This window comes from Paramormyrops kingsleyae, chromosome 13, assembly GCF_048594095.1.
Source record: "Paramormyrops kingsleyae isolate MSU_618 chromosome 13, PKINGS_0.4, whole genome shotgun sequence".
NCBI lineage: Eukaryota > Metazoa > Chordata > Actinopteri > Osteoglossiformes > Mormyridae > Paramormyrops > Paramormyrops kingsleyae.
The window spans coordinates 18,542,701-18,568,691 of record NC_132809.1 but is presented as its reverse complement, the minus strand read 5'-3'; the positions used below and the strand labels follow the sequence as shown (position 1 = coordinate 18,568,691).

The 25,991-nt window shown below is 44.2% G+C and overlaps 2 protein-coding genes and 1 pseudogene across 5 annotated transcripts; 1 reads left to right on the top strand and 2 right to left on the bottom strand.

Moving 5' to 3' along the window:
- Nucleotides 1-255: 255 nt before the first annotated feature.
- LOC111846809 (zinc transporter ZIP1-like) lies at nt 256-9,456 on the top strand. 4 transcript variants are annotated; one of them, XM_072698338.1, is made up of 6 exons: nt 256-281; nt 547-643; nt 2,422-2,552; nt 2,786-3,076; nt 3,428-5,094; nt 7,997-9,456. In XM_072698338.1, exons 1-5 carry the CDS (start codon nt 276-278, stop codon nt 3,779-3,781), a joined length of 879 nt encoding a protein of 292 aa, XP_072554439.1. In that variant the 5' UTR covers nt 256-275; the 3' UTR covers nt 3,782-5,094; nt 7,997-9,456. The 4 variants fall into 4 exon arrangements, with proteins under 4 accessions (XP_072554439.1, XP_072554437.1, XP_072554438.1 ...); XM_072698336.1 differs by lacking the exon at nt 256-281 and having other exon boundaries at nt 292-643; nt 7,997-8,127; nt 8,537-9,456; XM_072698337.1 differs by lacking the exon at nt 256-281 and having other exon boundaries at nt 292-643; nt 7,997-8,612; nt 9,279-9,456.
- A 160-nt stretch (nt 9,457-9,616) lies between these two features.
- Nucleotides 9,617-18,707, bottom strand: LOC111846808 (UDP-glucuronosyltransferase 2C1 pseudogene; annotated as a pseudogene).
- A 2,838-nt stretch (nt 18,708-21,545) lies between these two features.
- Nucleotides 21,546-25,991, bottom strand: LOC111846680 (neuronal acetylcholine receptor subunit beta-4-like). Its single transcript, XM_023817116.2, has 6 exons — nt 25,762-25,991; nt 24,428-24,573; nt 24,293-24,337; nt 24,014-24,123; nt 22,872-23,883; nt 21,546-22,575 (listed from the first exon to the last, which is right to left on the bottom strand). Exons 1-6 carry the CDS (start codon nt 25,808-25,810, stop codon nt 22,396-22,398), a joined length of 1,542 nt encoding a protein of 513 aa, XP_023672884.2. The 5' UTR covers nt 25,811-25,991; the 3' UTR covers nt 21,546-22,395.

Sequence of the window (25,991 nt, the reverse complement as noted above, 5' to 3'; positions counted from 1 at the left end):
TAATCCAAGTTGCCCTTATCGGTACGCCGTTTCCGGTCATACAATGTGTTTAATTGGTCCTGGCGTAGGAAACTTGTGTATTTCCCATCATTTCAATAAAGGGGAAAATTTTGTTACCATTAAAATTTATTGTAGTTTCATACATATTGTACAAAGTCGTCGATCTCCACGTGAAACATTTTAAGTCGGCATGTGGGTATTCTGCGAGCGTGTGTGTGTGTGCGCGGTCCTGACTCCTGTGTGTGAGCGCTTTTATTTTCGCTTTGCCGTTTCCGATGCCGGTGCGTCTGAAATTCTGAATCACTGTCACATGCGCCGAAGTCAGGCGCCTGCGGACACTCGAAAACGTGCATCTCCGACGGCTTAGAACTGCCAGCTCGTCACATAGACTGCGAACGTGGATGTCTTACACGCACTTTAATTAGAATCTTAAATCATGTACTTCCGCTTCACTTTAATCCGGGAAATGTCGAAAGTCAAGCGCTTTAATGAAGTATATGGCTGGCAGTGATTTATTTTCCACTTAATATGGAATATCTGTTACAGGTGAAGCTGGGCGCCCTTGCGGGCTTGGTATTCTTTACCGTCTTGTTCGGCTGTGTCCCGGCCCGCTTGCGATGGTTCCGGACCGCAAGCGGAACAGGTGAGTGAGCGGGGAATCTGGACCGTAGCCGTTTATTTGGAGAAGTCGCATGCTGATCAGATGAATTAATAGAAAACTATGTTTTCCTGCTGAACAAAACTATGATATTCTGTGTATTAGCTATTATTTGTCACCCGGTTTGACAATCTTTCTATACAATGATGGACGTGGTTACGGTGGGCACAGTATCGGCAGCGGATCGTCTGCCCCCCCCCCGACCCCCGGCAGAGAAGGACCAGATTTAACCAATCGGGACAAAAGGGTATAAAAAGTGGATGGATAGTGATTTAATACAATGGTCGCGGGTCCCCCAATTTAATTTTGCTCTAATCGAAATATATAATTGGCTTATATGCTTGTAAACATCAAGGCCAAAATGATAGGTAGTCTTTAGGCATGGAGTAATTCACAAGTTCTGCAATAGTTACCCTGACATTTTTCCACAGTGCAGGATCAGTTGTTGTTTACACATGCAAAAGAAGACTTGGCGGAAAATGCTCTGCTGGAAAGTGGTATTTTGTTATCAAACTGTACTGGCTCATGGGGAAGCACAGACATCTCATTGTCAGCAAGTTTCAGCGGTCATATGACCTGCCAGTTTTCACTTCTTCATTCTTGTGGAAGCTGTGGCAGGGAAGCAGAGTGCGGCCTGCAGGCCCCCCCCCCCTCCCCCCAGCCAGCGACATGATAAATGATAAATAGCCAGGCTTTGGGGCTGGAAAAACCGAGAAATCCAGTTATAAATGCTGACAAGTAAGACAGGATTAATGTCTGCTCAGCTACATTATGGAGTCTGAAGATTTTGAGATTTATTTGTTATCAGACCAGTCCGACCAGCAAAGAGCTGCTGTGTGGAAGATATGACCAGCTGTTGACCACTATTAACCTACTGAACTACTGACTAGTAATGGCACATAACTTTATCTCAAATTATCTCATATTAAGTTCAGTATTAACTTAATAAAGCAGTTAGGTCTACTCATTATCAAAAAACTGAAATGAAACATTGGGTGTAGTAGACCAAAGCTAGGTAGTTAATAGGTAGTTAATAGGTAGTTAATTAATAGGTACCCGAATAAACATACAAACTGCTTCTGAACTGTATTGTAGCGGAGTCTTCGGAGCCAGGAGCAGCCGTCTGGCTATTTACAGACCTCCCTCCCTGCAAGCATTATGCTTTCAGTTCATTACCATTTTAAAAGTTATTTTAAGGCAGATATTGAACATTTTCATAAGTAGAAGAGCAACACATCGTAGTTTCTTTGACCTGCTAGTATTAACGGCATAGCTACTGAAATTTCCGTACTGACGTATCATTCTCCCAGTCTGCTGGGTTCTTCTCACTGGCTTTTCAGCCCATTGTCTTAAAGACGCAGCCTGCTGCACAGGATATGTGCAGAATAAGATCCACCCCTGGTGGCCTGCAGGTCACCCTGACAAGCAGAGGCAGATCCGTCTTCTTACTCAGCCGTGAGGCAGCGTTTCTGGTGCTGTGACAGGAGGCCCGGTGCTTTTGGGTTATAGTTTGTGGTTCCTCACGCTGTTGTCCTCCTTTGTCTGCTTTATCTTCATGGATGACGTCTCACCCACTGCTTTGGTGCATGTCCTTGTAAATATAGATCCCTTGATAGTGACACATAGCTATGTGAATTCACTAAAAGAGTACAGTAATCATTTATCACGACAGTCAGGAGCTTGCTGTCGCTTTATATAATCGCTTTATAATGAGCGTGAGCCATCTTGCCCAGACTGACCTGGTGAATATCTCGCACCTTCAGAAGTCCACGGAGCTGTGCTTAGCTTGATGAGCTGTTTTGCGGGAGGTGTGTTCTTGGCGACCTGCTTTTTGGATGTCATCCCAGATTTCTTATCAGACATCGGGAAGGAGCTACAATCCCAGAAGTTAGAGGTAAGGCTGCTGTCCACGCGGATTTCCAATCGACGTCTTAGATACTCTCTTCATTAACTTCCTCTCTCATTATGTTTGCACTCAGTTGCTTTTAACTTCGGTCACTTACAGCTGGAGGATTTATTCCTGAAGCATAATGACAGCCGGGCTCCTTTAAATGGCTCCTCTAACTTCACAAGTATCCTGCATACTGTAATTACTTTCTTAACTCCTGACCTGATTCCTTTGAACAGACGGATTTCCCCTTACCGGAGTTCATTATGGCATGCGGATTCTTCCTTGTGCTCATCCTGGAAAAGATCGTCCTGCATTTCACAGGCCACAAAACTGAGGAGCACAGCCCACTACTGCCCCCTGGTGGCCACGGGCATGGCACAGCCGGCCACCAGCAGGGTGCCCCCCCCCACGTCCACATGGACACACAGGCTCACTCCTCCTTCCGTTCCTTCATGCTCTTCCTCTCGTTGTCGCTGCACTCTGTCTTTGAGGGTCTGGCCATTGGCTTGCAGACTATAGACTCCAAGGTAGGAGCACTTAAGATACTACATCTTTAGGCTCAAAACTCCTTATACTTCCCGAAATGGTAGTTATGCACCTTTCCCATTGTCCATCTCGGACATGTCACTGTAAATCAGGTCTTTGGTGTTGATATCCCCATTTGCACTTATGTGTAATAACTTTATTGTTTCAGGTTATCAAATATGCACATTTTTGTCAATCCCTGATATCCTCAGGGATTTGTTAAGTGGTGTCCTTTTAACTGGTATCTGACCATCGGGACACATTTCCAGTTTCCACATTTGCACCCCAGTTGTCATTGTACTTAGATGAAAATTGTCCCTTTGCAACATCTGAGAGAGGGTTTGTTTCTTAAGGTAATGGAGATCTGCATAGCCATCGTTCTTCACAAAAGCATCATCGTCTTCAGCCTCTCACTGAAGCTGGTCCAGAGTGCCGTGAAGCCGCTGTGGGTATTGGCCTATGTGGGCGTCTTTGCCTTGATGTCACCGCTAGGAATCCTCGTGGGCATTGCCGTGACGGAGGCAGACCTCTCTTCAGGGGCTCTGATCCAGGCCGTCCTTGAGGGTGTGGCAGCCGGATCCTTCATCTACATAACTTTCCTGGAGATCCTGCCCCATGAGCTGAACTCTCCCGAGAGACAGCTGCCCAAAGTGATCTTTATTCTCCTGGGCTTCAGCATCATGACTGGACTGGCGTTCCTGGACTGAGAGCGACCTCTAGTGGTACTTTAATATGTGGCTGCTGTAACCAGATACACAATTTGGCATTTCAATTTAAAGTCAAATTCTGATTTTAACAGCCATTGTCATGGACACTGATGTGCGAGCATGACCTTATTGTGAATGTGTCCAACGTCATTTTTAAAGTAAATACTCATTTTCATAATTATAATGAATTCACAGTTTTTCCTGGGCTCATACTATTTGACATGTAAGTCTAGGCACACCTGACCATACTCTAAAAATGTCAAACTATCTGCTATTTTAAAGAGAGTTGCCTGTTGCAGTTTGGCTCACCAGGGGTCCTTCTCTGTGATATTATTCCCTGTCATGGGATTTTCTTGCAAAAAAAGGTGCAAAATTGAATTGTGGTAATAACTGGTTACAAAACCATGATAACTAAAAGAAGTTGACCGGAGTTATTTATAATATTCAGAACAATGGTGTTCTGTTAGTTTTATTTATCTGTTAAGTGGTTCTAATGTAAGATTATGCCAGACTAGGTGATAGGGTGTTTTATTGACAATTTCACCTTTTCAAGCAAGTTTAACTGTTTGGTACAAAGTTTTTACGACTACTGACATTTTTGCCATTATCACCCAAATACCGGGATGGTCCGATTAATAGCCTTTTTTTCCCGCTCAAAATACGTTTGGAAAAGTGGTGCCGTTTTATATTCGGGGTCTAGACGAAAAGGGGAATAGATGGCGCCAAACGATATTTTATAACGAGTGTTTTGATTTACCGTAATAGAGATTTACCGTTCGATGCGTGAGAGCTGGCATCCCTGCCAATGCGTGCGTTTAGCGTGTATCCCCGAGTGCCGTGTGAATTGTTGGATTCTCTGCCTGTGCCGCTGCTAGCACTAAACCGATAGTGGCTATATTAATAAGGATAGTAATATTCGTTTTAAAAGAGCTGTAATATCGTTTATTCTTAAGGCTCAGCCTTTCTCCGCAATACGTGTTTTACCCCCAGATGAATGACTTCACACATTTTGAGGCACAGCACAGGGAACAGGCGAGGAAGACTAAGGCAAGCAGGTGCTTCGCCAATCCACCGCTGATGTCAGGAAGACACTATGCAGAGTCAGCTTGTGGAAGACGGCGAGGTCTGAGCCGGACCAGCTGGACCCCCCGCGCCTGGTCTGTCGCCCAATTCGAGCCGCAGGTGATGCCATATCCACTGCCCTCCAGCTCAGCCTCTCACACCTGGACGGAAAGGACCAGTACAGCAGAAAGCTGATCACGGGCTTCAGTTTGGCATCCAGCACGATCATCGCGCGAAGGCCAGTAGGGAAGGTGTGTCAGGCAATGTGAGGGGAAAGGAAGGGGATATGTCATTTGTTTGTGTTTTATTTATATTATTGAATTTTCTGTCCTGTGTTTTGGGTTATTTTGTGGCTTTTTAAAAATCGTGATTAATTACACGTGTGATTGAGTAATTGATTTATTGGTTAAAGTATATTGGGAAGCGTGTGAGAGACGCGCCGAGGAGAATGGATGGAGTGGTCGGGATCCAGGACAAACGATCGGTAGTGGGACCTGATGTGGTTTAACTGCACGGTGATGCTGTGTTTTAAAGGTGATGTCGGTATTCTCTGTTGTGTGTTGGTGGGTATAAGTGGCGGCCGGTCTGGCTATTATTGCCCCGTCCTATTTTCCGCGCTGGTTTTCTTTGAGTGCCTGCAGAGGATCGAGGAGTAGTTCGGGTCGGCCCTGCAGAAGATCGAGGGTGTCGTAGTGGCAAGCGGCGAACTGTGGACGTTATAGCCTACCAGTTGCGCTTTGGGATACATGTTGTATGTCTTATCATGGGCCCATGTAAATGGCTTCTTTGCTTTGGTGTGTGTGTGTGTGTGTGTGTGTGTGTGTGTGTGTGTGTGGAGGGGGGTTTCTTCCGGCCAGCAGTGTGGTTGGATTGTATTAATTTACCTGCTCGTTTGGTTGCTGTGGGTTTGCGAGATTTTGAATATATGCCTCCTGGCTTTTTATTCCTTTGTGATTTTAATATATTAGTTTGGGGTTTTAGTACCTGCCTATAGTAAGGGGTGTTCAGTTAGTCCCCTGACAGGTAAACCTGGGCATGAAGACCCCCTCTGTAACTGGATCCTGGACTTTCTGACTGACAGACCTCAGCCTGTCTCCATAGGATGCAGCACTGCCCTGGTACTCAGGCTGAGCCCCCCAGGTCTGTGTTCTCAGTATTATCCATACATGGATGTACTGACAATAATGATCTGGGTAGCTCAGTCGGTAAAGCATCTGAGGGTCCAGGGTTCAAGTCCCTGTTTGGGCAGTGTTCCATTAGGGTTCTCTGTGACGTCAGGTCTTGTGGAATTTTTTTTCAAGACAAAGGAGCTGGTGGTGGACTTCAGCAGGAGGCAGCAGAGGGCCTGCACTCCCCTCATCAACGGATCTCCTGTGGAGAGGGTGAGGAGTTTTAAATATCTGGGTGTCCACATTTTTGAGGACCTGATGTGGACTGTTCACATCCAAGTCCAGTCCAAAAGGGCTAAGCAGCGCCTGTACCACCTGCGACAGCTGAGGAAGTTCAGGGTCTCTCCAACGATCCTACGGAGTTTCTACTCAAGCGCTGTGGAGAGCATCCTGACTCAGAACATTACTTCCTGGTTCGGGAATAGCTGTTCAGGACCACAAAGCCCTCCAGAGGGTGACCCGTGCAGCAGAATGCTGCTGCAGGTCGGCCCTTCCATCTCTGCAGGACATTTAGATCAAGAGATGTACTGTAGGAGCAGGACCTTCAGGATCATCAAGGACACATCAAACCCCAACAACAACCTGTTTCAGCTTCTGAAATCAGGAAAGAGACTCAGGAGCATCATGTATAGGACTGAGAGGCTTAGGAGGAGTTTCTACCCACAGGCCATAAGGTTTATGAACCTGGACGTGCCATTGCTCCTCACACCCTGATGTACATTGTGCTCTTGTGCCCCTCACCATATCCGCACTGCTACACTGGTCACTTTTTATGTCTGTGTTATTTTGAACATACTTCTCTGCTTGTATCTTTTTTGCACTTAAATCCAATTATGCTAAAGTTTAACTTTAGCATAATTGGATTTAAGTGCAAAAAAGATACAAGCAGAGAAGTATGTTCAAAATAACACAGACATAAACTTGCACAGTCTACAAAAGGGCAGTTCAGGATGCATTTCACTGCGTGTTGTACTTTATAACTCTGTATGTGACAATTAAAGAATCTTGATCCTTTGGTTAGTTCAGTATAAAATGTACTAGCTAGGAAACATTTTCACTGTAATTTTCAAGTATAGATGGCAACCAAAGGCCATCACATCTTACAATAATTACTATGTAAAATGTTTAGCATATTTTAATTTCCATAATTCCCTCCATTTACTCTGTAAATGACCTTACACTGTTCCTTGAATCCTCTTTATTTTCCTGGTCATCTGCCCAAACCGAAAGGCCCTTCTCTTCCTCTCTAGGTCCCCTTTCATCCAGTTCCTGCTCAGGAAACTCTGCTCTTAGACGGTTTTTATATCTTAAGTCAATTACTTCCTTGGGTTAAAGCTGCTCACATATGCTGCTCTATGGCCATCCGGTAATGCAGTGTTTTACCTGTAAGACTAGCCCACCAGTCTGTTTGTTCATTTAATTGCACTGAATCATCTTCTAATAATAATACAGATTGATTAACTCACTTGCACTATACTCAAATACTACTCAAAACTGTTTAATAAGGAAAAATACTTAGACACATAGATATTGACGTGGAAAAGGGGTGTGGAAGAGTTGGCCTGCTTTCTTCATTTACTCTCCAACGTTTGGTGTGAAAAAAGGTTAACAGGGGTAATTTGATTTTTAAAAATCAAGATACTGAGCTGGCTGCCTTTTACACGCTGGACAATATGTCGATCTCTATGGCCAGCCGTAAGTGCTCCAAGAGCAAAGGGATGGTCTAAAAAAATAGGCTACATGACTTAAGTAAGCTTGCGTAGGTTTCAGAATTTAACAATTCTATGTAACGTGTCCTATAATTGCAAAGGTCTGTGTAGGGCAGGTGTTGTTTATCAGTTGTTTATATTACCTTTCTTTAAGTTGGCCAGTTATATATATATTTTTCTGTTTGTGTCTTGTCTCATTATGTTTGCTTGAGAGACTGGCAGTCATGATTAAACAAATATGTGATTTCACTCCCTGTTGCATTACTGGGTCCCAGTTAGCCGAAAATGGACATGGTGAGCAAAACCACAAGATTCTGAAGAGGATTCAATTCTTGGATTGACAGGGGACTGCAACAGAATGAGAGTGAAAACTCTGACAACACAGGAAACTCTAGGGAGTTTACAGGTGTGCTTTCCCACTACGACGATCTTCTGCCTTTTGTTGGTATGTTTTTGCTGCACTTGTACTGTAGAGCAAAACAGTAATGTAGAGCTGTGCTGGCAAACATACGACGTCTGCCAGATGTGTCGATTATCATTATATTGCATCGTTCAGTCCAGGACCATACCTGTATGTCTGCCTGACATGTAAATCAGGTTCAGTATTTGGATGTCTGACTATGATCCCTCTTGGACATAGATATGAATTTCAATAATTGAACTTTTAGGAGATTTTTTGGATGTCTGTGGATGTGCAGGACAGGTGCGGAACCCAGTATTGGACTTTGAGAAGTGTTTTGGACGTATCTTTGCTCAGTGGGGTGTAGCCCATCCATCCATCCATCCATCCATCCGTAACCGCTTGTTCTGTTCAGGGTCACCGGTGGTCCGGAGCCTATCCTGGAGGAAGGTAGGGAACAACCCAGGATGGCGTGCCAACCCATTGCAGAGGTATAGCCCACTCATACTTTAATCAAGTCACTCCATTAAATATTTCAGAAAAGGGTGCGACTGCTGAAAACTGTTCAAATGTTGTGTCTAGAGTTTGCGTCACTAAAAATTTTGGTCAGCAGCCGCTGCTGGTATGTTTTATGCTTGTATGTATTAGTTATGCACTGATTCCATTTGTTCAAACCGAGTACAAGTACCTTTCTGGTACTCACCGATACCAAATAGGGCTGTGTGATGTCTAAAAAAAATAATATGGCATATTGTAACTTAAATGTATTGGGATAAACATTGTATATGGGCTTCCCAAAAACATGTCATTAGCTCAGTGACCATGGTGACTGAATGTGCACAACATTTATCATTTGACATTTTCCCTCTCCGTGTTCATGCTTGCTGCACATTTGGTTGTTTTGAAGTGTTTCTGCTTGTGGCCTTTTCGTCATACTCTTTCTTATGTTTGGTTTTTAGATGTTTAATTAGGCTACTAGTGCTGTACGAACCTGATTTCATGCCGCCTCTTGATAGTTTAGTAGAATACAGTTTGCAGTCCACAATGCTCTGGATTTCGTGTTTGATGTTTTCATTATTTCCACTTTGCAGATTTTTTGTCCATTTAAGTTGTTCATTAATGATATCGCTGATATGTCATTACGTGGTATGTTTTAGGCACTGGCACATTGTCACGAGAATGAGGATACGAACACGGTATTCCACCTGATACTGATATTGCTGCATCCCTAGTATGTATGTGTGTATGTATGATTTTTTGGTTCGCATAAAACACTAAATTTGCTCTTGGCAATTCTTTAAACTGAATTTTATAATACAGAATATGAAACACAGACTGAACTGTCCTTTCATTGGCGTATTCTTTTGTATGCTTTTGTTTTTCTGCTGAGATATTGCACTAATAGTTCTCAATACAAGGTCATTGGGCACAATTCTTATATTATAATTTAACATACTATTATGAAGTATATAAAACTCACATCTATGGAGAAGAGACTGGCCAGCACTTCATAGGACCTTGTGATTGTGAAAACACACCTGAAATGCTTTAATTTGTTTATTACGGCTATAGTTTGGCATGTTTTGCAGACAGAATCACTATGAGTTTGTGTACACTCTGTCTATTGCAACAGCTAAACATAAACTGTTTAATGCCTTTGCCATTAATCTTATATTCCATTTTGTCAAGAATCACTGGTTACACAAGTTGGTGCTTCTTATTTTACGACAGTGTTTTAGCAATTTATTCACTCTTTACTTTTTTTCTGCACCATAGTCTGTAACACAAAAACTTGATAAAAGCACAAATGCACAGCAGGATAATAACCAGGACAGCCAGTAACACCAGCATTACATCCACGGAGTAATACACATACCAAGGCATCTTGTATGACTCTGTTCGCAGGTGAGAAGCACCTTTGTGTCTCATGACAAACTCGATCCAGAACATTGCACGGTCCAGCGGTTTCATTGGTTGGTCGTGGTGAAGCATGGAGAGCTTCTGCATGTTCGTTTTGTAGGATGGGTCATTGAGCACCTCCTTTATGGCCTCCAGGAAGATGTTTCTGTCCATGGTGGTGATGTCCACAAGCTTTGCCACGGCCTTCGCCTTCATCCTGGACAGGTTGTCAGGCTGATCAAAAACGAGAGGGAAGCCAACAAGTGGAACACCATGGTAGATGGCTTCCTGCAGGCCATTTGTCCCCCCATGTGTCACAAAGGCCCTAGTCTTAGGATGGCCCAAGAGGTCATTCTGTGGCATCCAGTTGACTAGTAGTGTGTTGTTACCCAGATTAGCTGGTCTTTCTCCTGTGTGCCTCCAGATGACTTTTTGGGGCAACTGGGAAAATGCTGCAGCCATCTCGTCAGTGATGTCGCGTGGAAGTTGACCGATTAGCGTACCTAAGGACATAATAATGACGCCGTGTTCCCCAGAACTTGCAACAAAATCCTCTAGGTCTTGAGGAAGGGGCTTGGAGGGCTTGCACTGAAATCCACCGATGTAGACAACGTTGGGCATGGTTGGGCGAGGAAATTCAAAGACAAAATCATTCCTCATTAGCCATATGTCAGCCGATTGAATCAGTGACAAGAAGTCCACCTCCGGACCAAAGTAACGACGGCACACGGCTGTATAAGAAGCTCTTGTAATCAATTCAATTTGGACATGTCCAAAGAGGGAAGCTAATATGTTTTGGACTCTCTGGAAAAAATTCATTTTGTCAGTCAACTCTGCTCCAGGAAAAGGGATGTAGGAGAGTGGTGAAGGAGCAAGAACAAAATGAGCTTCTCCTTGGGCGGTCCATCTTACGTTGAAGACAAGGGGGAGGCCTAAGTGGTGCGCCAACATCACCCCCCCACCAACAGCAGGGTCTGTGAGAACCATGTCATATTTAGCTTCCTGCAGGGACTGTATTAACTTATGGTCCTCAAACATTTTAACAATCAAGTCAGCCATGTGGTCGTGTAACTTAAAATATAGCTCCATTTCCAGCTTCAGACGTGTCCAGATATATGCACCGTCCCTTCGGAGCTGAAGTAACCTGGACAAGTACCGGTCAAAAAAGCTCTCGTCAAACACGGCTGTGTCAGGGATTACGACTGGGGTGTAGTGAGGGGACGTTTCGCTCAGGTACCAGCTGCTGGAGGGGCGTATGACTGTAACATTGTGGCCCCTTGAATGTAGCTCCTCTATAAGGATTTTCATGTTGACCCAGTGGCTTCCATCCAACGGAAAGACCAGAATCTTTCCACTGTTGGCACCCGGAGGGAGGCACAGCCAAAGCTGCACTACAGCCAGCAGCAGGAGCTGCATCTTCCAGAAGAAACCTTTCATTTTATCTGAAGGACAAACAAGAAAAGAAGCTGTTGATATCAAAGTATGTTGAATAATCTCCAAATCACAGGATCAACACATGAGCAACCGAATAAAGAATTCAAGTCGACAAGCATTTTAAGAATGGCTTCTTATTGATTATGGATGATCTTAAGTATATTTGGAACATAGATGCTTTCATTTCCTCATGTAAGATTTAAAAAACTTCTAGTTTTATTTATATTTGTCCATTCGCATGCAGATCAGTCACAAAAAGCACCTTATCCCCAGGATTACCAAATATGAACATCTGCTGCACTTGACGATGATCTGAAAGCCAAGTTTTCTCGTTCTAGTACTGAATTCTTATTCACCCGTACGTTTGCACAAGCCCACCAGATAAGATATATTTTCAGATAAATCCTGATATCCTTCAGGTGTACGGGAGTTACTTGGTATACATGTAACATTCTTTAAAAGAACTACTGTAAGACAGATATATGTACGATCTGGCACAACAAAAAAAACTGATATGCCCTCATGAAATTACATGAGGTCATACAATAATGTGCATTATGGATTCTCACCTGAAATAATCCCGTCCTGCTGTAGCACCTGATGTGAGCAACAGCTTTGACTTGAGGCACACTGGCAAACAGTACAGCGTATAACCTTTGACCAGCATATAATCCGATTAAAATGAGCGTATCCTTTCTCAACTTCGTTTATAGCAGCCTGCAGTAGACTTTAGTAACTAAGTAGCAGTATGTAAAAAGGCATATCTGTGAGAAACCTACTGTAGCAAAGGTAAGGCTGTCCTTGGAGTGAACAGCTTCACGCTTATCTGAGTAATCAGGTCCAAAGGTTACAGCCGACTTTTCAGTCCCGCCTCTCTGGCATCTCTGTACTCCAAAAGAACAGAGGATTTACACTATACATTTCTCAACACACACACATCTTGCACACGTGATATTAACAGTTATAATATTTATTTTTATAGTTGAATGCTACAGTAACTACCATTCTAGCCTGTAAGTGACCATCTCTTCATAGTGAGGAATTTCAGTATCTTTATTGCTATTGTATATGTACAATGAAAATTAATATGCTTTCTTCAAGAATGCACCATCAATAGAATGCACACACACTACACTATATGGACAAAAGTATTGGGACACCACGCCATTACACCTACAGGAACTTTCATGACATCCCATTCTAAATCTACAGGCATCAAAATGGAGTTGGTCCCCCTTTTGCAGCTATAACAGCCGCCGCTCTTCTGAGAAGGGTTTCCACAACATTTAGTAGTGTGTCTGTGGGAATTTTTGCTCATCCATCCAGAAGAGCAATTGTGAGGTCAGGCACTGATGTTGAAAATGGATCTTCGTTCTAGTTCATTCCAAAGGTGTCCAGTGGGTTTGAGGTCAGGGCTCTGTGCAGGCCAGTCAAGTTCTTCCACACCTAATTCATCCATCCATATCTTTATGGACCTTGCTTTGTGCACTGGGGCACAGTCATGCTGGAACAGAAAAGGGCCTTCCCCAAACTCTTTCCACAAAGTTGGAAGCATAGAATTGTCCAGAGTGCTGGTACGATGAAGCATAAGGGGCATAAACAACGTCATTGGAACTCTGCAGTTATTGAGTCAACAGAGTGTTGTCAACTTTTATGTACTATTTTTCTCAGTTTTGTGGAGTAGCTTTACTATAATTAGTGATGTGACTAACTGAACTACTTTTTTCAGTAGCTTATTAGTAGCGCGGCTACTTTTAAAATGTAACTTTTCCAGTAACTAACTTTTTTCTTTTTTACAAATCGTTTTTGGCAAATCGTTAAAAAATACTACAGGTCATCGTAGACTTATGACCTATGCGACTTATGACCTATGTGATTTTCGACTGATTGACTTATGACCGTTCCGAGACCACAAATATGTCGCCACGACTGGCCACGCGAGTGCTGCCCCACATGAGTGTATGACAGTTTCTACCCCGACTGCCAGCAGCATGAGCCACGAGACGCCCATTCATTCATCTCATGTTCACTGTTGTCGATTTTTGTTTTCTAATGTCCTTCTGATTAATATTTCAATGATGACCTGTATTGTTTTTCTCTCTTTACGAAGATGGGTATTTTCAGTTATCAGGTATTTCTGATTGGTGTTTTTTGCTTGAATTCTCTGAGGATGGATGTTGATGTTGTATCGCAAAACCAGGGAAGAGGCAGACCCCGTAATGCAGGAGAAGGGTTTATTAGAGCAAATGCCGGGTGCAACCAAAACCAAAAGGGAAATCCAGAAGAATAGTTGGGTCCATTGCGGGTGGTCCAAAGCCGCGGAGATCAGTCTTACGAGTAGCGACGGGACGAGGAGACGATGAGATGGAACAGAGGTTGCAGACAAACCGGGAAGGCAAGGCAGGAACAGGCAGGGAGGCAGGAACGACCAGGGAAGCAGGGCAGGCGAGACAGCAGGGTACAGCAAGGCAGGCAGGGCAATCAGGGAAAACACGAGACAAAGAAATGGCATCAATACTTCGCGAGGTCGGGTAGTTTGCTTTTGCTTTAAATAACGGTGTGGTAAAGTGGCAATTACTCACTACTGCACTGTCCCACCCCTGTTGTGGAAACCCTGTGGCCGCCTCCTGGAGACCGAAGAGGGCGTCGCGGCCGGCCCCGGGGTCTCGGAGCTGGCTTGGAAGGGTTCTCCGCAACCATCCCGGGATCCAGGACATCTGCTTTGGGCACCCAAGACCGTTCCTCAGGGCTGAAGCCCTCCCAGTCCACCAGGTACTGCAATACTCCAAGCTCTTCGACGGGAGTCCAGGAGGGCCTGGACCTGATAGATCCGGGAGCCATCCTGTACGGTGGAGGGCAGTGGAACCGGAGTCCAGAGTGAAGTGCAGCACATGTCCAGCTTCTCCACAATACTGGCACAGCCCTTGGGCTGTACGTCGGTTTTGCTCCATGGCAGATAAAGGGGCGTGTCCAAGTTGCATGGGCTCCACAGGTTCCTCAGAAGAGACCGACTGGGTCGTCGCGGTTGGCTGGCGAGGGCGTAGGCGACAGCGCTCGCGGACACTTGTCAATGGTCACGGAGAGCCTGATGAAATTTTCAAAGGACAGGGTGGAGCTGCGGGATGTCAGCTCGTCCTGTATTTCTAGAGTTAAGTGCGCGACGGTACAATATCCGAAGGACGTCTTCTGGCCAGTGGAGCTTGGCTGCGATTGTCTGGAATTCGAGAGCGAACTCGGCCACAGTGCGTGCTCCTTGTTTAAGGTCGAACAATCTTTCCCCCAGGCTGCGTCCGACAGTGGGGTGATTGAATATCGCCTTATATGCCTGCTGGAAATCACGTGAGTCTAATAGAGGACTGTCGTCCATCCACAGTGCGGTGGCCCACTCTCGTGCATGTCCAGTGAGGAGTGAAATCACAAAACGAACGCGCGCTGTCTCCTCAAAGCGATCTGGGTGTTCCTCCACATACAACTCGCACTGCATCAAAAATGCCTGGCAGTGATCCGGGTTGCCATCGTACTTCTCGGGCATGGTGACTGGAACTGGAGTGGACACCCTGGGAGGTGAATCAGGTAAGCCGATCGGGGCAGCTCTGGCTTCCATGAGCTGAGAAACCAGAGTCGTCAAGTGATCAACCAGCTGCTGCAGCCTCTGATTCTCCATGGGGTCCATGGTAAGGCGAAATATTCTGTTGTATTGCAAAACCAGGGAAGTGGCAGACCCCGTAATGCAGGAGAAGGGTTTACCCTTCTAAGTTTCACACGGTAATTGTGAAGTACTCTTGGTTTACACCAAACAAACATTTGTTTTTTTTTTAAACCTTATTGACATTGACATTACACTGTTAAAAATATAGATTTTCATATTACTTTTAACATGATGTTTCACATTTTTTAATTAATTTGCTTTAAGAGTATCCTACAGCACAAATATTAAGTATTACGGGATGAAATGGATTTGATGTAGTTAGCTATTTTGTGCTCTGTAGTTTGTACTGTAGCTAACTACTGTATTAAAACAGTAGCTTGCCTGTAGCTTAGCTACTTTTAATCATAAGTAGCTTGTATCTTGAAAAGCTACCTTTTAGTACTTGGCGACCCCTCTGTTACTTTACAGTATGTGGTCTGCTCCATTATGTGGCTGAATTTCTGTTGTTCCTAAACACTTGCACTTTGTAATAATACCACTTATAGTTGACCGGGTCATGGGTCTTGTCACGGAAGGTCTCCTACATCACTTTAGAATTGTCAGTTGCACCCAAAGTTCCTCACACAAACTGCTGGCAATCTCATTAGAAACAGCCTGATCTGGACTGGCAAAGTCCTCCCTCATACTCCTAGTAGGTGGTAGCCTACTGGACCTAAGATGAAGCTTCAGCGTAGCAACAAGAAGTCTGTGGTCAGAATTCACAAACTGGGCACTTCCGTAGACCCTGAAGCTCTGCAGGAGCCTCCAGCATCTGCACATGAGGATGTGATCGATCTCCTTCACCACACGACCAGTACTGGAGTACCAAGTCCAACAATGCAGCTCAGGATGCTGGATCCATGACCTTTTGCAAAGTGAAGGAATATAGAGCCACTTTCACGACGGTCGCCAGACCCGTACGGACCAACCCAATCCTCATAGCCAGCCCTGTCAGTGCCAGTGGTTACACTGAAGTCACCCTTGACCAGAGGAGTGTCACCTCGTGGGCACCCATCAGCCACTGAGCAAAGTTGCGAGAAAAATGTCTCCCTCATCGAGACATCACAGACCACGGTCGGAGCATACACTGAGACAACAGACAAGACGAAGAGCAGAAAAGAGTCCTGTCTGCCTGGTAGGAGCTGGGTGAAGTTTTTACAATGGCTGGAGTGACAATTCAGCCACCAACTCCCAAATTTTTCCCTGCAACTTAGAAGAATGCTTGCAGGGCCAGGTACAGTTTAACGTCATACCCAAAGCTCCTAAAACTAATCCAGAGTGATGCAAATATCAAGTCAAAATCACACCCAGAATACAAGGTCAAGAAACAGGCAAAAGTTCAGAAAGGCAGACAGACAGACAGAAGCTCAGTTTTAAAAGGACCAAGCTCAATACTGCAGAAAATGGCCTTTTTCAGAGATGGTTAAGAAATGTGCAACAAGTGTGTCTATAATTCTTGCGAGGTGGAGCGTGTCCTAGCTGGGTGTGGTCAGGTGATAGGTATGGCCTAGTTGTGTGTGGTTGGCAGTTGACCATGGTCTAGTTGGGTGTCACGCCCCGCTCCGTCCGATCCTTCTGTGTACCACGCCCACCTCGTTACCTCATGTTTTTACCTGATCGTTTCCACCTGTTGCTCGTTGAACTCTGCTTGTCCTCTGTATATTAGTCCACGTCTCCCCTTGTTCCCCAGATCGAGCATTGTATTGTCAACGTGTTTGTAGATGTCTACTTTCCCTACCATTAAACCCCGTTTCCCAGTCATTCCGACTTTCTGCTCCTCCTTACCCGCTCGCTTACCTGCACGTCACCCGCCAAACGTGACATTGGGTGTGTGATATGTGATATGAAAGAGGTATTACAATTTATCCAACGGCAATATTGATAGACGGTTATAGGACACATACTGTACAAGTGGTGTTACGCTGAATGGCATTGCACTTTCAAGACGGTCCCTAAATTTTCCGGCAGTTTTGCGTGAGCAGAAGGATATTACCATCTTGCTTTGTATTTTTAATTCATATTGCTGGAGAATGTGGAGCTAACTTAAAGTGTGAAATATTTCCCTCGTTTAACTTCACATGTGGAGCCTAATCTGAAAAGAATTGCCGTCATGATCCCGAAGATATTGCAGTTTAAATGTCAGTAAATGTGGCGATTATCGAACATAAAACCAACTTCACCGTGGTTTTTCATTTCTTGTTGAATTTCAATGAATTGTAGAAATTTCTTATTTCACTCGGTTTTGAGTCAGCATCTGAAAAATCTCCGTTTCGAGGGCTGTCTTGAGGGCTGAACACCACTACCCCTCGCTGCTAAAAAGAAATGGGACAACACTATCCTACGCGGGTACGCGCAAAATGGAGGGGTAGGGCTAAGTGGGGGTATTGGGATTGGGCCTACAGTAAGGCCCAATCCCAATTCTACCCCTTACCCCTACACTTACCCCTACCCCTCCGTTTGGCGCGTTCACGTGTAGGGGTAGGGGTGTCTCAATTCTCTTTTGATTGGAGGGGTAGGGGTAAGGGGAAGGGCTAGATAGCCCTCGAAACGAAGATTTTTCGGGACCTCACTTCAAACGAAGGGCTAAGAGAAATTTACAACATGGCTGCCCACTCGAGCAAGCAGACCCATAAATGTTAAGTAATTTTTTGCCATTAATAAGGATTTTTATGACATTTTTTCATTACATGTATATTACCATCAATCTTGTGTTTGTGTTTATGGTGATGTTCTGTAAAGAAACGTTTGAAAAAAAATCGCTAAAGTTTGCTTGCGGATAGCACTGATTGCACAATATTAGGAAATATATTGTTATGTCATATAACGTTACCCGGTAACTGACTGCATGTTGTAACGCGTTGTTTTGTTTTGCTTACGGCCATATGTGTACATGTAAATGAACGGTGCTTACACTATTCGTACTTATTGCAACATGACAACATTTTTGTAAATTATATTCTGTATAGGGACAGCTGAGGAAACCCGAAGGCTCATACGTTTTCAAGGTGAAAACGAACATCTGTTTTTAAAGTCCAAATACGGCGCAAAAAAACTTTGGGAGTGAGTAATCTTTACATGCTACGATGCTGACGGCGACATCTTGGAATTTGTGATAAACATCGGAGCATGTCCTCTGACGTAACGTTAGGAGGTAGTGACAATGGATGATGACGTATAACAGTGTAGTAGTGGTGTCCCATTTTTTTAACCCTACCCCTTTCCACTTCATTTCAAGGGGCAAGGGGAAGGGGTGAGGGGTAGGCAAAGGGGTAGAAAATAGAATTGGGATTGGGCCTTAGTCTCTGTTCGAAGCAATGCAATTAGAGAGGAATTCAAAAGAGAAAAACAAAAGTAAGCTAATATACAATACAAACAGCTCGTAAACAACAAGGTAAGCATGCTTCACCAATCACTGTGGTTTTTACTCTTGCTGTCTGTTCAAATTATGCATGTCTGCAAGCTGACGTACGTTATTGCGACGTATTTACTGTTTGGCACTTCCGGCTCACCTGTTTGCCAGCAGTTACCTGCCCTCTTTTCTGCTTCGCTCCCCGCCCTCCTCGCGCTTTTAGTTTCGGTTTCATTTCGGATTTGCTCACTGGACGATCAAACCACTTTTGCTGTTAAGCTGGGGGAGGGGGGCATTGAGGGGTGGCGTGGAGGCAGGAAGCAGGCAATTAAGCAGAAAAAGGAAATAACGGGCAAATAACCAGAACCTATCAAGAATTTATTATTTATTTATGTAATGACAAAGTAATCATATTGCAAACCAAAATGAAATCATTTCCGATGCTTTTGGAGCACCCCCCATCCAGTGAACCAGGTCCACCATCACGACGATAGTGCATATGGAATATTTGTGGAACAAAAAAAAATTGAAGAAATGGCTGAAACAGAAGATATGGCAAAATAAATTAAATGTGTTCTCAAAATATTTATAATGTTAACAACCAACCTCCATGTGCAGTAAAAACAGAAGTTTTTCGAATCAGATCACAGCTGGTAGTTTAATTCAATATAATTATAACTGACTCTGCAGCATCATGTTCTGCTGCGCTTACTGCAAATTTCACCGATTGAACACTAGGTGGAGCCATTTAGCTTGAAATTCGAACTTGTCCGAACAGGAAGGGCTCCCGTGCAAAGAGCAAATATTTTAAGACCTATACCACTAACGAAGCTGACCCAGGCATCCATCTTCGAAACAAAAATTTTCTAAGCACGTGTTGGAACATAATCCGCACCTTCCAATAATGAATGTTTTACAATTGTTTGTTTAAAGGAAAAATAAAATTAAAAAAACCCTCTTTATAAAGCTTAGCTGCTACAGCTGCTGTGTAAAAACTGTTCCTACTATTGCATAAAAGCATTTATTAAATGACTGAGTAGATGACCAGTTAAACTGGTACTGAGGTATTTCGTATCTCCCAACATGTTTTACAAGGTTTCTCCCAGTAGGGGGTGCTGAAGGCAGAGGTCCCAAGTCCTTGGGTTGTACACACCAAGATTAACTCCCAGACGAGCATCCTGTTATCCATCACAGTGCACGTATTTTAATTTTCTGAAGTCAAATGCGGGTGAAAAGTGATTTTCAATTAAATTCCAGCTGAGTAAATACAAATCGTAACGATGTCCATGTGAACAGAAACTACAGTCAGGATATTCTCACTGCACATAGAGCTCAGATGAAGGAAAAACAGGAAACAGTGATGGTATCTGTGCATCTTGCCTTGCTGGCTTTGTTCAGTACCTTCAGCAATGTACCTGACATTTTCAATCACTTCTTCCATCCTTCTGTCTATCTGTGCATCCATCCATCCATCCATCCATCTTCCCACTTTTTATCCTGAGCAGGATCATGGGTCACTTCCTTCTCTACAATTTAAATTCCAAACAATGAGAAATGTCCATCTTCTGCCCCTAACTCAGAGAAGATGCTTCTCCTGGTCTCCTTATTCCCCTTGCTTCTCCTCCAGCGACAACCCCACACTCACCTCTGGTTTGGTCACTTTGGCCGCTGGTGGTATCCTCCGGTGCCGGGAATATGTGCAACACTCCGTCCGGCCCACAGCACCAATGCCTACGGCTTAGGAGAACGACGGCAGCCAGCAGATGTGCAGGAGGGGAGGTGATCTATGTCTAGATCTCCTCAAAGCAGTCAGACTTAATGCCATGTTGTAACCCCAGTGCATCAATAATCATCCACATCTTGCTTTGCCAGAGGGAGTTTAAGAAATCCAATGTAAATCCTTCCACTGAGAAACTCAGGAGGACGCCAGAGGCAGTTCAACACATCCTACACACATGAAAGACATTTTAGAACCTCCTGCTTAAGCGAGGCCCCAGCACATGCACAGACTGATTCCACAGTAACACCGTAGTGATGGTGTTGCCTTTTTCATCAGTTTGTCATTTTTTTTTCCCAACAAGTTTTTCAGAAATAGACTTAGAACTGCACATGAACTAATGTTGAATTGAGAGCATAGAGTCAGTTGGGCATGACTGGGCCATTTTCCGTTGGGCCACTGGTGTCCATTAAGTGTCCAGGACGACGTCACAGCCACTCTTTGCTGCCGCAGGACCCTGGACATCCTCCAAAATGCTTAAATTAATTCCATCTCTCTTTTTGCAGAGACAAAGCCTAAGACAAAGAGCCAAGGAAGCGGAGTCTTCCATGTTTTAATCCATCTTTCTTAAGATGTCCTCCTTTCTCGCAGGCAGCCACTAATCCTGAACCAGGCTTCTGCAATCAAAGTTCTTTTCCAAGAGGCCAGTATCGCTGTAGTGTTTTGGACCACAGTGCTGAAGAATCATAGTTTCTCAACCAGCACAAAACCTGGGAAGGTCCAAATTCTGCATTATTTCAGGTTATGGCCATATTCTCTGTGAAGTGGCTCACTTCCATTGTGTGCCTTGGCATCATGAACAACTGCATATTAATTTAATTACAGCACCTTTCTGTGCATCTAAGCTTTAGTTGTTGCTGCTTCATGCTCTGTGATGAGAGTAGCATTCACCTACACAGGAGATACTCCACCCAGACACGCAGCAGCAGTCTGCTGCCTTGGTGTTTACCGAGTGCCGCTTGTATTTGGAATATGTCCAGAATCACATACAGGCAAACTGAAGACCCACCTCTAGGAGGCAGCAGAGGTGGACTTGGCTTAGTAGGACTCCTACTATAGTCTACAATGGAGGTAAAGCAACATTCAGCTTCCGGCCTCTGGATGGTGGTGATACGTTTCATTTAGTCTGATTGGAGTGAATTAGCATTTTTTAGCAGATTCTAAGAACTTTACATTCCACAAAAGTAATGCAGAAAAACATTGTGAGACATATTCCCATAGCTAAAGATGTGTAATTTATATAAGTAAAAATAAAATTTACAAAAATGACCACTGGGACTCATACAAATGATTAGTTTATTTAAAGCCAGATTTGGGGGGGGGGGGAAGAAGAAAACATCGCAAGAGAGAACTACATTAAGTATGCAAAAAGTTAAATGTTCACTGTATTTTTAAATATTTGCTTTGCAGCATTACGTAAACTTGAGGAATGATCTCCAGGAAAATGCATTTCAGTCACTGAACTAGACTAGCTGTGTGAAGAGTGTTACATTCGAAAACTGGGGCAGATGTTCTGTTTACTTTTAAGGTCGCAAACAGACATGCGATCATAATTACGGTATTTTAAAGAAATTAGAAATGGATGATTTGTGTTCTCCCTGAATTTTCTCCTTGTAGTTATTCTTCCAAGTGTAACGTTCATACACTACACAACTTTGTGGTGCAACAAGTTAATTTTGCTTCCCATTTGTCAAACTATTGGCAATTTGGAATATTCTTATGATTCTGACTTAAGAACCTTTTTCACGTAGCTAATTAGTTGCCTGGCTTTCTCGAGAGGCACACTGATTAAAGACGTTATAAAGCTCGGCAACATGGTCACAAGCAGATTCAGCAACATAGAAACATGAATCATCATAAAATTATGAGAGAATGATAATTACATAAAGTAAAACTGAGAGAGTCCTTTGTAGAGCATGGCTGCCTTCCATTTAGCCTTCAAAATAATGGCCCCTAGAGATGCACTTCAGCCAAACACCAGCCTGGAGACGGAAAGCTGCTCATATATGGGGTAAATGGGATTATAACGGCATGCCCATTAATCCTGCTTCCTGAATTACAATCATGACCTCTTGCTTGTAGACGGAACTTCCAGCTTCAAAAGATCACTGCTGCAACAGGAGCATTTCAGATTAAAAAGGGGTCTCTTCTTGACATCTCCATGTTGGATTGCTGCATGGGAGGGGTTTGGTTCTGAAAGAGCGGCTGCAGGAAAAGGCCCACGGTTCCCACCACACAAACAATGACGAAGATCCAGAGGAACAACCTGTCCACCACCATGGCCACGTACTTCCAGTCATCAATCACCTGGAGAGGAGGTGGAGAAGGTGGGGAGCCATGACAGCACAATCATTTACTGGTATGGGAGCTCTGCAAACAAGCAGCACAGACAATGTGGGGCAGTGGAAGGACTAATTGCAATAAAGTATTTCAGCAAAACATTGAAATTATATTTTACATTACAGATGGAAGCAAATGGCCCTAAAATACATCTTTCCATTTTCTGTTACTGTGCTACAGAAGTTCCCTGTTCACTTCATCAATAAACCGATGAAGAAATGAACGCTTCGTCACAAAGAAAGGTTTCTGGAAAGTTCACTTACACTCTGGTCATTGTCGGCACCCATCATGTGATCTGCAACAAAGCACACGCCCTGGACAGCCTCCTGTAGGTCGTGTCCCCAGTCCTGGGAGTCAGCAAACCTATTGGTCAGGAACTCTACTGAACGCATGTCACCCTTTCTCAGCTTCTGACTGAGGCTTGTAGGGGCTCTGCTGTAAAGCTCTCCCAGGGTATGTGAGTGGCGTAAGGCATGGGTGGAGGCGGAGATGCTGGAGGGGGAACCAGCACAGCAGCTCATCCCTGCCCTGGACGCTCGGAGCTGCCGCTGCTGCCGGAAACGCTGTCGGGCCGAGAAGTTCTCCGGACGCCTCATGAAAAGCAAAGCAGGGAGCTTGACCAGGAAGAGCAGCTGGACCCATGAGGGCATGGTGTGTGTGCTGGGGGAGCGGTGGTGCACGTTAAGCACACACACACTCGTGATTATGGAGAAGGTCACCAGGACCATCGTGAACATCAGGTACTTGCCAATCAGGGGCACATCCAGGGAGGTTGGGGGGACGATCTTGGAGATGAGCAGCAGGAAGACGGTGAGGGCCAGCAGCACGGAGATGCAGAGGGTCATCTTCTCTCCACAGTCAGAGGGCAAGTAGAAGACCAGGATGGCGAGTGAGGTTATGAGGATACAGGGGATGATGAGGTTGATGGTGTAGAACAGGGGCTTCCTTTTGATCATGAAGTCATACGTAACGTCTACATAGGTGGGGTCTGCGGGATTGACTGTCCGCCTTCCTGGCAGAGCCAAGATGTCCCACTCGCCACTAGGCGTAAAGTCATCCATGCTGGCCACTTTGCTCTTGAGCACCAGGTCGATCTCAGTATGGTCATACGTCCAGGACCGGAACTTGAGGGTGCAGTTCTGCTGATCGAAGGGGAAGTGCTTCACCTCAATCTTGCAGGCGCTCTTGTAGATTACAGGTGGAAGCCAAGAAACACTACCGTTGAAAGAGACGATTACATTCGTAAAGACAGTCACCTCGTAGGTACCGTCAGCACTGCAGATGTGGAAGGGAAGGGAGAGATTCACAAGGATAATTATGCAGACAGTTGACTAGTTAGAATAGATCAGCTTTATTGTTAGTGAGATTCGCACTTTTGCCACACGTGGGCGCCAACAGTACCTACTTGTTATACAGAACTATATCAGGGAGCCACACATGACGAGAGGGAATCCGCAGCTTATCAATTCCATCGAATTTGGAAGGGTCCCATGACAGTCTGTAATCGACCCAGTCCTGCAGAAAACAATTTTAATACTGCTTTCTATTCATTTAATTAAATGCCGCTTGGCCACTATTTACTTAAACTGACAAAACAGCATTAATTTCCTTTTTCGTTTCAGATCAGAAAAAAATGGGAAGATAACGGTGAGACAGGATGTAGAGTCGTCACCGTCATGCTTACCTGAGTTAGCCACACATTGGTGGTCATGATCTGTTCTCTCTCGTTCTGGAAAAAGGGTGCGGCTGCATTAGACAGGACGGTGCCGCGCGGCTGCGTAATTGCTGGGTGACGTATGGCGGACTTCTGCTCGCTTACCACGCTGATGAGTTGCGCCAGGGAGACCAGGAGCTTAATGGTGACCCGCTCGGTCCTGTTGATGGCCGGTCGGATCAGCTTGTTGTAGTGGTCCTCATGCAGAAGCTGCTCCATTAAGCGCTCCTCTGAGTCCGCTGCGCGTCCGCCTGCCCAACGAAACGACTGCTGCGTGATCTATTCAGTCTTATTTACATATTTATTTTGCGTCTTCTGGACTGAGAAAGAAGTAAAAACAAGTAAAACGGTATGATATGTCGTTTAGATGCACTGTAACGCATCATGAATCTCATCCTGACTCGTAACACATTGGGAGAAATCTGTGTAACGTTTCCTCTGTATGTAATCAAAAGCAGGGATAAAACTTAAAATTACAGGGAAGTTCTGATGAGTTTTTTGACACCATGCTGTCCCAATCCAGCTACTAAATAAAATAAAACGGAGAACATATTTGATCATATCTAACATCTTTAATGGTTTTTATATGGGCAATGAACGAATATTGATTCACCTGTCAGACTCAGTAGATGCTTCAGCAAATAAGTATTAAACTTCACAGTTAATTTGGGAAATGGTGAGCTGGCGTAGAACCTCAGGATAAATGGTGATCGTGGATGTTCCAGTATCATTAATCGAACTGGCATTCAAGATGGTCATGATATAAATTATTTCACGGGCAAGTAGGACAGTAATCCTTTCGCTCGCTTTTTGCTGCTCTATCACAAAGTATGTAAAATCATACAATTCAGAAAAAAGCTTTTGGATAAACAAATATGTACATCCCCGGACCCTGATGAGAAAAAATGATTACAAAAGGATGGATGTATGGCTAAAATGGCATGAGAAAAAAGAAACCAAATTCATTCATGAATCAGTAACTCATCCCCCAGGAGAGCAGCACACGAGTCTCTGTAGAAAAAAAATACGTAGCTTTAAATCTCATTTCTACAATAAAACAGGATCGGGGAAATTTACTCTAAATGTTTCTTCAGCAGTTTATTAGTAAATCCATGCATCCACACTTTTTGTATTTCTATTCAGGAACCGAATGTGAATAAAAATGACATTCAATATTACGTTTAACCGAAATAGTGAATATAAAATTATATCTTATATACCAGCGACAGCATATATTTAAACGCAGACAAAATAGAAAGCAGTCAACATAACAGCAAATTACATGTCTGTTATGGGCAGGGCTACTCAGTACTCCGGGAGAAAACTCAAGTAATGCAATATCCCACCTTGGCTCTTAACCGAAACGTTTTATTTAGATAGGCCTAATACGATTTGTAATGCACAAACAGCCGTGCGAATAGCTAAAAAAGTGCACTTACTTTGAAAAACAAAAAAGAAGTAAAGACAGTAAATCAGAATCTGTATCATATCGGGAAGCTGTCCAGTTGGGTCCTTCTCATACAGCCGGCGTGAACTTCACTTTGAGGTAAGCCCAAAGCATACCCCAAGCAGGCGGAGACTGCAAACCTGCGATCGTGTTCGTTGCTTTTACACGAGTTACAGCAAATTTCTGCAGAAAACGGACCTGGAACACTGAAGACCTCGTGCC

What these genes read in the sequence shown, in the direction of transcription:
- LOC111846809 (XM_072698336.1), top strand. Translation starts at nt 529, where the DNA reads ATGGAATATCTGTTACAGGTGAAGCTGGGCGCCCTTGCGGGCTTGGTA. An exon ending in TACAATCCCAGAAGTTAGAG is followed by an intron (nt 2,553 to 2,785) that starts GTAAGGCTGCTG and finishes TCCTTTGAACAG; the next exon opens with ACGGATTTCCCCTTACCGGA. An exon ending in TGCAGACTATAGACTCCAAG is followed by an intron (nt 3,077 to 3,427) that starts GTAGGAGCACTT and finishes TTGTTTCTTAAG; the next exon opens with GTAATGGAGATCTGCATAGC.
- LOC111846680 (XM_023817116.2), bottom strand. Translation starts at nt 25,810, where the DNA reads ATGATACAGATTCTGATTTACTGTCTTTACTTCTTTTTTGTTTTTCAA. An exon ending in TGGCGCAACTCATCAGCGTG is followed by an intron (nt 24,338 to 24,427) that starts GTAAGCGAGCAG and finishes CCCTTTTTCCAG; the next exon opens with AACGAGAGAGAACAGATCAT. An exon ending in CCAATGTGTGGCTAACTCAG is followed by an intron (nt 24,124 to 24,292) that starts GTAAGCATGACG and finishes TGTTTTCTGCAG; the next exon opens with GACTGGGTCGATTACAGACT.